Source organism: Strigops habroptila, chromosome 5 (genome assembly GCF_004027225.2).
Source record: "Strigops habroptila isolate Jane chromosome 5, bStrHab1.2.pri, whole genome shotgun sequence".
In the NCBI taxonomy this organism is placed as follows: Eukaryota; Metazoa; Chordata; class Aves; order Psittaciformes; family Psittacidae; genus Strigops; species Strigops habroptila.
This window is the reverse complement of record NC_044281.2, coordinates 17,299,512-17,312,521: the sequence shown is the minus strand read 5'-3', so window position 1 is coordinate 17,312,521 and position 13,010 is coordinate 17,299,512. Positions and strand designations below refer to the sequence as shown.

The 13,010-nt window shown below is 38.4% G+C and overlaps 1 protein-coding gene across 1 annotated transcript in view; it reads right to left on the bottom strand.

Moving 5' to 3' along the window:
• Nucleotides 1-13,010, bottom strand: part of PDE11A (phosphodiesterase 11A) — a 133,224-nt gene that overhangs the window by 11,287 nt on the left and 108,927 nt on the right. The window contains exons 16-19 of the mRNA XM_030486969.2: nt 10,606-10,683; nt 9,167-9,230; nt 5,984-6,058; nt 3,069-3,152 (exon numbers count right to left, since the gene is read on the bottom strand). Of these exons, the coding sequence (XP_030342829.1) occupies nt 3,069-3,152; nt 5,984-6,058; nt 9,167-9,230; nt 10,606-10,683 (301 nt within the window). The remainder of the gene's footprint in view (nt 1-3,068; nt 3,153-5,983; nt 6,059-9,166; nt 9,231-10,605; nt 10,684-13,010) is intronic.

Below are 13,010 nucleotides of genomic sequence, written 5' to 3'. Positions count from 1 at the left end.
TCTTCTGCGTCGGACGGGCATTCCAAGGGGCAAGTGGGATTGCTAATGGAAGTTGCACAGATCTTGACGTTTTGCTAGTCACTTGTAAGCCTTCTCACAAAAAAGGGCCGAACTTAGGAAACAGTTCTACTTAGGCAAGCAGAGGGATGTGATACACATCCTCCAATAAAGGAGACTTTATTGTCCTTTACTTGGGAGAAGAACTGCACCTCAAAATGGTCTTAGTTATCTTAAAGAAATGTAGAGACCAGATGCATAAGGAGGAGGTAGAGCCAAATCTCCCCAAGGAATGTTTCAGAACGGAGGAAAAAGAAATAAGGCTAGGAAGGCCATAATACTCTAAAATGCGCTGCAAAGTTTGAAGTATAAAACATTCCTTGTGGGCATTCTGGTATGTAGCCTTGCTCATAAGTATGCACTGTGGAGAAGATACAGGTCTGTTATAGCACTGTCAGGGGCACTGGGGTGGTGTCACACCACCCCTGGAAGTTTGGGCTGTGAAGTTCCTTCTGCGTTGCATACTTCAGACATGTGCAGCTGCCAAAAGTAGCCTACTCTTTCTGAGCAAAGAAAATTTCAGGGTGCTCTGCTGATCTCCTGTCTGACTTTAATGGGAGTTGCCAGCATTTGGGACTTGGGAGCATAAATGGGAGTTGCTGGAACCATCTCTGCTGTGCAGCTGCCAAATAACACTGAGCACAGCTTTAGATCCTGCTGTAGCAACTGCGTCGGAATGTATGCACACGTTCCCCACAGCGTTCCCTTCGGGGCTCTGGGTGCTGGGCCGCGTGGATTCAGGACTTTTAATCGCTAGCATGGAAAAAACTACTTGCAAAAGCCTTGATTTTGTTCTCTGTGATTTAATGTAATTCTGGTATCAAAATGAGTGTCAAATGTTTATTTCAAACATACGGTTTTTATAAGCACTATGCTAGTGAGCAATATAAGTGCTGCTAAGATTTTACCGATTTGTCAGCTGCCACTCTGCCTCTTTATGTTGTATTTGTAATGGTGTAACTCATTCTCTCCCTACATGCAGTCCCTACAACATATTACAATGGCTAGAATTTGAAAGATTGTATTTGGGGGGGGGGGGGGAAGACCTCTAGGACTTGGCCCTAGTTGTATTGTTCAGCCAGCCCTAAATGGAGGATTTGCAATGCCTGAATACATTGCTGATGTGATATGTGTATTGAGGTTTGATTAAGCTGGATATGAAAATTAAAACTTGGCTCCACATTGAAGAGAGAATCTCCTGCAGTGTGGTACTATGACATCAAGTTTTCTGTTTACCCCTAAGGCTGGTGCTGCAATGACTTCCAGGTTTGATGGTGTCTCTTTTTTAAGTTGTTGAGCAGCAGGCTAATAGCTGCACAGCATGATGCAGAGACAGCAGAAAGCAGGGAAATCAGATGTGAATATATTCCCCAGAGATCTCCTGCTAAGATGGAGCTAACTAACCAGAGCTTTAGTGCTCAGATGTAGTCTTCTCATGCAGAGGATGGGCTGATTATCAGTTCTTCCTGCTTTAACATACATTTTTGGATTACAGATGCTATTACAAATCATGAATTCTGGTATAATATGCATTCTAGTGTAATATGAACTATTATGTTGTAAGAAACTTTTTTTTTTTAAAGAGTTTTTGACTCAGGTCAGTTGTCACACCCCCTCCCCCCCCCGCCCCGGTCTCTTGTACAAAATGATCTTGGTATTTAGAAAAAAAAAAAGGTTTATATTCTTCTTCTGTGCTTGCTTTGCTTTAATTGTTTGAAGCTGTAGCTTTAGTTTATTTCATTGTGACAAAGACTGTCCTGAGAAAGGGACAGGATCTGCTGGCAAGGCAGTAGCACGCCTCACTGTTCACACAAGTGCACGTTGTCCATGTCACACAACAGGAGTTGCCTTTGCTGGTGGGCAGTCACTTCATTATTGTCACAGTGACATCCTCAGATGCTACAAAGTATAGAGAGCAAGGGAAGCACATTGTATGCTATTGGTGGCATATCTGGTCTATAAAATGAAAAGGAACTGCCAATCCATTTTTATTTGTGTATAGGGAAGCTATGTTCAGGCACAAGTTCAGCAGTTTAATGTTCACATGGGAGCTGGTATCTGCTTTCCAGCTCTTGGCTTTGTATCGTCACTGACCCCTTAATTCCTTGGAGATGTGAGGCAGTTTAGCGTGCAGTGGTAACAGGGAGAAACTGTTGTAGTTCTCCAAAATTGCGTAGTAAGAACAGCCCAGTGTTCTCATTGGTAAAACTGCCAGTCTTTAGTGGCATAAGGTGGTCTGTGTGGTTTCAGTGAGTAGGTGGGAGAGTGGCTGACATGGTTATTGATGATTAAGTTTCTATAGTGTAATTTTGCATTTATCATCCTGCTCATGTAGCTCTGCTTTCTGTACAGATAGAAGACAAAAAGTTAAAATGATGAAGCTTATATTGCACAAGTCAGATTCTGAAGTTGATTTAATCAAAAAAGAGGGAAGCATTCTGGTCGTCTACAGCCTTAATAAAGTAGTACTTGAGCACTTATATACCTTATATCAAGCACCCGTGCAGTCTGTGTGGAAGCATGATTGAAAGAGGAAACTCCAAGTTAAACAGCACACAGGTTAAACCACAAAGCATTTGTTACTGACCTTAAAGGCTTGGCCTAAAGTGCCCCTTAACGTGTGGAATGGAGCCAAAAGGGGGTGCAAAGGCTCAGCCTTGTGCTTCCCTTTGAGTCACACACATTTGGACAGGTTTGACAGCAGCACGTAACAAGGCTGTCCCTCTGGCAACTCTGCAGAGCACTCCACACCTTGCCATGATGAGAATCCATTTGTCTCAAATGTAATAAAATAAATAGTTGCCCTATCAGCTTTTATTACTTAGAGGGGAATTATGTTTATAGATGTTACCACCTTCAGGGAATCTGCATAGAGTTCAGGCTTCTAGTAAAGTCAAAGAAAGAGAAGAGTTCAAACAGCCTTCAAGGATGCACTGCAAGCTAACTCTTTTTCCCTAGAGAGGCAAGAACAATCTTCTCTGGATTCTACAGGAGCAGTAAGTAAAAATTACCTCATACAATGGCATGCAGATGCTATCAATCCACTCGAGCTGCAACCTGGGTAGTTCATCTTTCCTGTTCCGATCAAAAATGGCCTGAATTGAGAAGGGAACAAAACCGTCATGCTTTATTACACTGGAGTATTTTACAGACACGTCATCCAGCACTTTGGAGCTATGATCAAATTCTCACAACCAGAACGCTTTGTAAACTGTAATAAATCTTTGCAGCAGTCTTCCTACTGCTTTGTCTGGCATGAAAAATACACTTTATTTTCAATTCTGTTTTGAAATTTGTAGGCTGAATGTATTTGAATTTTATAATTCTGTGGTGTAAAATAAATGCTCCACAAGCTGGAGGTGAGCTGGTAAGAAACCTCCTGTAGAAACGTAAAGTAGATACTTTTGAGTAGAAATTTTCCTTTTCTCACATAGGTTTTTCCAGCTCAGCAAAATGAACAGTGATGGATCTGGGTGGCTCCCTCCCTCCCAGTTACAGACCCTTTCAACCAGCCATGTCTGTGAATCCAAAGGGTGGGGGAATCAACAGATCTGTTTTGGGAGCAGTTATCAATTTATTCCTCTGGAAACAGCCTAATTCACTGCCATCCCCCAGAGAGGAAATTATACAAATTGAAGCTGATGTTTAAGAGGCTCAATTATTGGCTGAAAGGAGATGGAAGAAACTGAGTTCTGCAGAGTTTGATTGTGAGTTGAGTTTCCTCCATACTCTGCCTGAGATGACTTAGTCCCATCAGTTTCCTGTCTACATGATTTTAATCCTCCTTCTAGTGGCCCATTTACTGAATGCCCTTTTTTTTTTTTTTCTTTAACTTTCTGAATATGCCAAGTTTTAAACGTTTCTGTCTTTTTCTGTGGAAAGCCTGTTTTTATTCTGGGCCCATCTTCTGAAGGTTGATATCTCCTGTGAAAACTTACTTTCTTTCTCTACCTTCTCAAAACTCCAGACTATACAAATTACATTACATTAAATATCTGGTTGAACTCTTCTAGTAGTAGCCTCCTCTTTCTGATATACAGATATCACTCAGTGTTTCTAAATAAGACCAGGAGGTAATATTCAGGGACTCTCTGAATGATAATCTTGGGTTTGATTATGGAAAATTCTGTATTTCTTATTCAAATAATTTTAAAAAATCCTGTAATTCTCAAATTATTCTAAGCACAATGCAAGAAAAAAGCACCTTGAGTTATAAGAGACTATCACATTATCTTGCTGACTACCAACTTTGTTATCTTATAGCAGCAGTATCTATCTAGGTGGTTTGTCATGGCAATATGTCATGAAATGCATCAGCATTTGATCTTATTTAAAAATTCTCATTAATGTGGTAAAACTCTACATGAGATCTATGATTTTGACCCTTAGCTATCAACTGTTAGAACTGATGAACTTTGTGATTATTTACTGGCCTTATCTCCTGTCAGAAAACACTTACTATGTGAGTTTATTGGATTTTTTTTTTTTAATTTTGAAGGGCCAGAGAGGAAAATCTTCCTTCAAGCTGTATAAATTAATGTATACCTTGGTGCAGACTGTAGAGTCCAAAAGAAGAGTGAGAGGGCTCCTATGATGGAGGCAATTCTAAAAAGATTTATAGCAATACACTCTTCTTTCCCACCCGTCTGGGCTGTTAGATGCAGATTTTCAGAAGACTGAAGTCCAGAAGAAAGCTCTCGGCCTTTGTCTCTCTCTGCACTTCTACCAAGCCTACAGTATGTCCAAAATGTAGATGTAATAACACACTTTAAAATAACTCTTAAGGTTGCTGGACCTGGGCCATTTGCACTGGAATTCATTGGTACTTAAAGACGGTAACATTAATGCGTGTGTTAAAATAAAATTACTTTCTATTTTGCTTCATTAGCATGAGAAACACTGCAGATTTTATATACAAGGCAGGAAAGGCACTTCCATCCATATTATATGGAATGGTACTTGCAGCTTTCAGGCCTAGAGTTGCTCTCAGAATTGTGAATACCATGACTGACTGATTACTCTTTTACTGGACTACAGCTATCATTTTTTCTGATAAGATGTACACACAACTACTATAGGGAAGAAATCCATTAATGTCCCAACCTCTGATAGTATACAAAGTGAAAAGCCATTTACTGTATCTGAGCATTATTTACCACACACTTTGTAACTTTTTTGACTTCATTACATCACCACAGGCTCGTGCGCAAGCATTACTGAAGTGAGAACAAGTCTGAGCCACCGCAATGGTCTTTTTATTTTTGGAAGTATAAATATGTTTGTGAATGGCTTGCAAATTAAATTCTTTAGAATACTTTGTTACCCTTCTCCTGTTGCTTTCAGATAATGGCTTGTCAACATTTTGAGGTATTTAACCTGGATAAGGCTCTTTCTTCAAACTGTTTACTGAAAATCTTTATGAAACTTTTTTCCTAGTTGTTTGACTCTTTATACCCATTTGTCTATATTCCACTGAATACCAATTTATCCTTTCAGTCACAATGTTATATTTAGTTGAATATCTATAGAAATGCTTTTCTGCATTTGACACATCAAATAACACAGCTGCGTCATAAACTAAATCTGACAATTTTGATTTCCATAGGTAGCTGGTGATTTTTATTTGAGTATTATGTATTAAAAACAATACCTATTGCTTAGAAAGTTAACTGACAGAATAACCTTGGGAATAGGTACAGAAAATGGAGGAAAGGGCTTAACGCAAAGTGACCGAGTTGATTGGAAAGCTTTTATTTATATATGGATCTAATATAGGGCATGTCATTACTGGGCAGAGTTTTTATTTATTCCAAGATTTTTCTTTACATACAAAATATAGGGTGGGTTTTTTTTTTCTGAATGGGCCAAATGATATTTTCTTACCATATTCAAGTTAGTAACTATTTCAGAAATCAATAAAACTTACTGAAGGGGTGAGTTTGAGTTCAGATCTTTCTCTGTCTCCTTGTTCAAAGAACTCGCTGGTTACCAGCTCAGCTGCCTAAAACATAAATCAAGATAAATATTAGAGTTCTCGCTACATAATTTTTAGGGTAATGAGTTCTTGCTCAGACCATGACTTCAGCCTGTGCTTAACCGTAAAGAAGTGAACAGCCCAACCTACGTGACTTGTTTGTATAGTTTGTATAGGCACATGTTTGTATAGTTTTCAGGACTGGGCATACAGGGGATATAAACAACCATAATCACTGATAGGCACACATCCCTTTGATAGGGAATTGAGTGTTGGAATTACATTGCAATGTTGAGGTAGCACTTAATGCAGTTATATGCAACTTAATCAAGTAATGAGAACAGAATAGAAAATTATAGCTTCTTGTTGGCATCCACAATTATGTCTCTAAAAATGCTTTGTAAAATGCGCAAGAGGTCTCTGGGTATTTACAGACCGTTGCCCTGTATAAACAACTTCGCTTATAAAAGAAAGTTAATTAACTAATAACATCTGTTGTCTTAATGTGAAATCATAAAGGTTTTTTTTCCCCACTAGGCTTTACTTTTTTCCCATGACTGTCATCACTATTGGCTCTGCATATCTAAATATGAGATCAGATTGTGATTATCATATTGAATCAAAATCAAGAACTAGTGGGTTGGAAGTTGTAATGCATCTTTCCGACTTTTGTGAATGAAGATGTTCTATTCACAGATGAGTTTTGTGCTTCTCAGAAGATCACCAGATTTAAAACCAAAATTTGTTATGGAAACAGCAGGAATTTTAGGAAGTCAAACAATGAGTAATCCTAATAAAGTATCCTTTACGTGCTGTACTTGTCATGTGTGAGGCTTCGAAGGTAGGCATTTGTATGTGACATTTGAGATGCAAAAAAGGGAAATTAATCTACTGAAGATGGCAATTGATTCCTAATGCTCCTGTCATGCCTGCTTATTGCTTTCAAGTAAATTCAAGCTAGGAAATAATTTCGTAATGCTGAAGCACAAGAGCACATAACTAAGCAGAGAATCTACACTTCATAAAATCTCAAAAATTCTTGCTCTAGCAACTGCATTTTGCTAACATTCACAAATCCAAAGCTTTTTACAGTTGAAATAAGGAGTACTGAAATAAATTTGAAATGGGTGAAGTTATGTTGTAAAGTACTCTTAAATCTTGAGCCAGGCTATCACATAATTTGGAACTTTATAATGTATGTAATCCCAGTGCACTAATAAAATTCTGGATCAATACTCCAGATAGAGGAATAATTTAACAACTTAGAGGCAATTAACAGTTTGCTGAGTGTATTGTGTAAAAATGATAAAGATGTAGTCTCACCCCTGTCTCACTGCTATTTTGAGCCTGTACTCCTTGGGTGCCTTTCCCTATCTTCTCTTTCTGAATTTTTCTTTCTTACATATAGCCTTTATTTCCTTTGATTCATGTATTTTAATCTCTTTCTCCCTCACTTTTCATGTTATGGGTTTTTTTGGGGGGTGGTTTTTTTTCTTTTGGCACATTTGAGGTCCAGCTATTTCTGTTTTCCCTCTACGGACTTGCTAGCCTCTCTGCTCAGCCAGGTAATGTTTCAATCAACAGGAACCTTTGATTTGGTTGCAGGTTTCAGTTTGTGCACCAGGTTGCAGGAGAATTTTCACTCTCAGACCTCAAAAGCGGTAAGAATAAACCTCCCCCAACAACAGTTTGTCAGAGAATTCCACACTAATTCAGCACCAGGGCACTAAGACTGACAACATGGAAAACAAACCCTACCTGACATTTTGGCTGTCAAAGAAAATGGAGAAGCTAACTGGGTTAAAAAGGAAAAATGAGGAGGGATTGCACACACTGCAGTTGTGGTGAGGTGGCACTGAAAAAAACTTGTGACTCATTTTGCTGCTGGAGGATGCAAGCAACTTCCATGATTTCCATGGGAGGTGACCATGTTCTAGTAGAGTAGCAGCCTTAAGAAGGACTATTGTCATAGTCTGCTTATAAAAGCAAAAAAGTTTCATTTGACAAAGCTGCAAGCTGAGCTGAAGCCCTCACCACAGAAATGTGGTTTGTTTTTTGTTTTTACTGAGTTAATGTGCATGTAACATTTGTAGGTCCCTTTCAGCTTCTGTTACTTTGTCCTTCCCCAAGAAATGTCTGCTCCTGCCTCACTATTTGTCTGGTTTAGCTTCTCTTTTTCACCCCATCTTTTTAATCATCACTTTGCTGTTAAGCAAAGTCCCTCCAGGTGCTTAGCCACACTCAGCTGCACTGCTATATATCCTATTCTCTTCCTGATGCTGTATATTCTTCCAAAACCCTACATATCCTGCTTTTTACTGTTCTGGACCTCAGTAAAGGACAGAATTATTAGCATGGATACAGGAAATAATAAGGATGGATGCTGAATAAGGAAAGATGCCTAGAAGAGGGAAAATCATGTGGTAAAGGACAAGGCTTTTGGGACAGCTTGCCTTCTCACATTTGTAATTGTTTGCCAATGCTGGACCCAAGTTTCATGTGTATTTAGGAATATTGTATATAAATGTATGTTTATGTATGAGCGTATGCTTATGTATGTACAGATATGTATTATGTGTGTTTCTAAGGAGCCTACTCAGCAGCAGAAACTTGGATTTCTATTTGTTTGTTTCTAAGTAGAGGATGCTAAAAAAGGTTCAATACTACACTTGCAATTTTTTTTTTCCATCAATGTTGAGAAAATGAACACATTTCTCCTCTCACATATACTGAATATTTTATGTTAATGTTTGCAGATCATCTGCTAGTATTTTTGATTTAGGGAAGATTTTGCCACTGCCAAGGAAAACTTTGTGACAAAACAAGTAAGTGCATCTACATCTGAGTACTGCTTTTTTTTTTAATCCATCTGTTTTTTGATATGGATTTAAAAGGTTCATAAGAGAAGAGGCTATAAAGCCAGATCTCTTCAGGTACCTACATGCTGCTCACCAGCATGTGTACATGGAAAGATTATGCAATAAACCATTTCTTGCAGAAACCCCCTGCTATTTTTTTATAGCATTAATACCGCTGTAAATTGATTCCAGTTTTGGGCCCTTGTAAGCCAGGGCCCTGGGAATATTGTCCTGCCAGTCCCGCCTCCTCCCAGCCCTGCTATTAATCATGACTTGCCTGTCTTGAAATCTCCCACGGTTTGGTCACAGCTCCAAGGTCACAGGCTGTCATTAGCATTGATCTGAAAAACAGAAATGAACAATACAAGCTGAATCAACCTTTGTTGTATTTCTAAACAACTCTGCTCCGGATGCATAAATAAATAATACATATATAAAATGTCAGCCCTGGCACCTTCTTTACCTCCAGAAAAGAATGACATGTTTGAAATCTCAGCCATCAGCATGGCTTTTACATCACAATTGTGCCTAGGAAGCCTAATGTGTTGCAGGTCATCAGATGATGAATTTTGGTATTGTGCATTGCACGCTAGAAAAGAAATGATATTGCAAGGGAGTAACTGCTAATTTTGCAATACGTCTAACACTACTTACATTAATACCTGTAATATACTAGAAAGCATGTGCTTCGCAGGACATAAGTAAAAGTATTATTATATAATAACACCTGCAAACTGGATTAATTTATATGCCTATTTGTAAAAGTGACTGCTGTAGCAAGAGAACCTATAATCACAGGAGGCATCCCAGACACTGTTTAAGCAATTTCTACTGCTCATCTACAATAAAAATTTAAGATTTACTATGAGCTATACTGTTCCACTGTAGTTTAATACCTAGCTACAGCCATGTTTTATATGCATTACGAGAAAGAAACCATTCAGCTGTAGAAAGCGTTTATGTACAGTACATGATGCAGATAAAAGTCTAAGAAAGTTTAAATGAAGAACAAGGGCACTGAAAATGAAACATCAAATATATTGCCTGAATCTAAAATTAGGAATGGGTGAAATGAATTGGAAAATAGAAAATGGCCAATATTTTGGTCAAAAGACCAAAAGGAAACAGAATTTTAATGAATTTTCAGATAAAATGAGACATAATCAGGCATGCATATGCAAATGCACACATTTTATTGTCTCAAAAGCCTGGTATACTCAAACCACCCACAATGTCTGAGGTTTTCAATAGGATGCATGCTCAGATCATTTTTGAGGGCTAGGAGAGTACCGTGTATCTGCAAATTCCCAGGTACAGACTAGAAGAGCAGAGAGAAGCATGGCCAGTGAAAGAAAACAGCTGAGAGGAGGAGGGAACAGGGACAAGAAAGATCTTTGTGTCCTGAGGCAGAGTATTGATGCTTTCTGGAGAAAGAGCAGAAGGGCTGAGCGGTAACTGGTGAGGCTGGGAGAAAGGGAAGAAAACAGGACAGAGTGTCAAGGCAGAAACAGGAATGGAGAAGGTGAGGTCACACTCGTTATATCCTTGTGCTTTGGTAATGTTTAGAAATCATACCATATATTTCATATCATGAATCATATAGTTAAAACAAGCTACCTTATCTTGTTACCTTAAGTCTTCATGATATTTGAAATTCCTTAAACAAATATGACTACACTTTGAAATAACCAGAAAGTAAGAAATAGTAGTGCTCACCGAAATATTTCTCGGTGGTTTTTTACATTCCAATCATAACCACCTTTACTGACAAGTTCAAAAAACTCGGTCCTTCTCCTGCAACAAAACAGATTATCAGAGAAGGAAACAAGACACTTTCAGGGCAGCACTGCAGCGGAAACACAATTCTCTGGATGACATGAAATCATTGCACCTCATGTATTATTGTTAAAGTCATTACACTGACAGTCCATTTAAGCGAAACATACTAATTTCCGAACATGTTCTATAAATGTCTGTTATCAATGTCAGAGTTGCCTAGTAAAAGCAATGTTGTATTTATGGTCTTTGAAGATAAGGAAATAAATGGTACCAAAATGTTCAGTCTTCCATGGAAGCATGAAATGTTCAACTACAGCAGTGGACAGACAGACAATAGAAACACCCCTGAAATATATACACTCTTCTCTTTACTTGTCTTTGCAAAATGGTTTTTACTTCTGTATCCTGAAGGGTTTTTCAGAGACACACAATTCCTGTTATTTCCAGCACACAGAACAGAACAGTGAGACACAGGACCTGCAGATGTTTCGAGTTAGTAGTTCTTATTGACTAGAAACTAGGTTCCGTGCTTTGTCTTCTGGAATATCTTCCCTATGTCCTCAAAGACGGGCAAAACGTGAGCCAGGACATGTTAATGCTTGTTTGGTGCCTTTAAGTACCAAAATTCTGACTCACCATAGTCTGTAATTTTTTTATGGCACTGAGACTCTGAGCAGCTCTTACTGCATGCAGCGTGACTACAATATGAAACAGATCCTGCCCCAGATATAGCAGAAGTTGAGGTACAAAAATATGGATCAACTTGCCCAGAGTGACACAACATATTAGCATCAAAGCTGGAAAGCAAATACCTGTGTTCTGAGTAACAGTCCAGTGCCCCATCTCATAGGAGACTGCTGTCTCTTTGTTAATTGGAAATGTAGTTCGATTCCCCAACAGGAGAGAGTTTGCAAAGTCTTGTATTTATTTTCTACATTTACTTCATCACATTTTGAACAGTGATTATTGAAAGCACAGTCTGATGGCAGCCAGCACAGGTTTTATACACAAGGAGATGCACACTGCTAGGGACATTGCCCTTGCTTAATGGACAGTATTTTACGTGGGGCATGTTCCATTATTCTGGCCCCTGACTGCCATGCATTGTATCACTACTAGTCACTGCTACTATAGGGCTGTTCTATAATGGTTTTCATGACAGCAACTGCAGCAGAGAGACACAAGGACTATGTAATGATATCTAATCCCTTATGAAATAAGATATAAGAGTTTCACATTGCAAAATTTACTGGAACAATGCAAAGCCACACATGCAGAAAACAGAATTCAATTCTCTGACACAGAGTCATAGCATCATGGCTCCAGTGGAAATAAATAGTGAAACAATGAAAATTTTAGTGGCCAGGAGTAGTTGGCACACAAAACTTAAACCAGCCTAATCTGACCAGATCATCAACAACTAGACACTATTAAGAGAGCAAGCAGTGGATTTTTGCATCCTGTATTTCAGTGCCCAGTCGAACAATGCAAAATTTGGTAATGATTTCATTTTGAAGTATTAGGTATTCTGGGCAATTCATATATTAATGGACAAAAACCAGGCAAGAATGCTTAAAGCTGAAAGCTCAGGAAAATGACATCTCAGAAACCTCAAACATTCACATTTAAAATAGATCCATAAACAGTAACTGAAAATGTGAGTCTCAAGGCCCTATGTTAGGCTAAAAACTTAAAGAGTTTTCTTTGAAATCCATTTAAATGAATGCAGAAGTAGTAGTCCAACCCCACAGAGAATTTCTAGTGTAGGAAGGAGTTAGCCTGAGGAAAGCAGCCATGGTATAAGGAGACAATTTTGTTTCCTACTGGTTGCTTATGCATGATATTCAAAATGAAGAGGCTTGCTATTATTAAGCAAACATAATATGCCAGGATTTCAGAAATAAACAGAATTATAACAATTTTGTAATGTCTTTGAGTAACATTGACTCTGGGTGTATTTTGCCTGGAAGGGAAAGCTGTCTTGCTATACACAGCAAATCCAGTTGCTCTACAGCCCAGTGGTCAAGACATCATTTGAGTGAATTTCCATAAACTTCATTTTGGTTCCATGCTTTTACTTGCTGTATTATCTACAAGCATCATTATCTAGAATCATCTATTAAAATCAAGTATATTTTCCATCTGATCTTTCACTGAAAGTCATCTTTGTGTTTATTTGTAGAAAAGTAGTGTCTTGAGAAGGTCCTAAAGCTTTGGTCTGCCTGGAGTTTTGTTCCTGTTTAGCTAGCTGGAGTCTGCTATCATTAGGTTTAGGCATTCTAAGAACACTGATATGAGAATTTCCTCCTCTACAAGAATACTGAAGATGTATCAAACTGAAA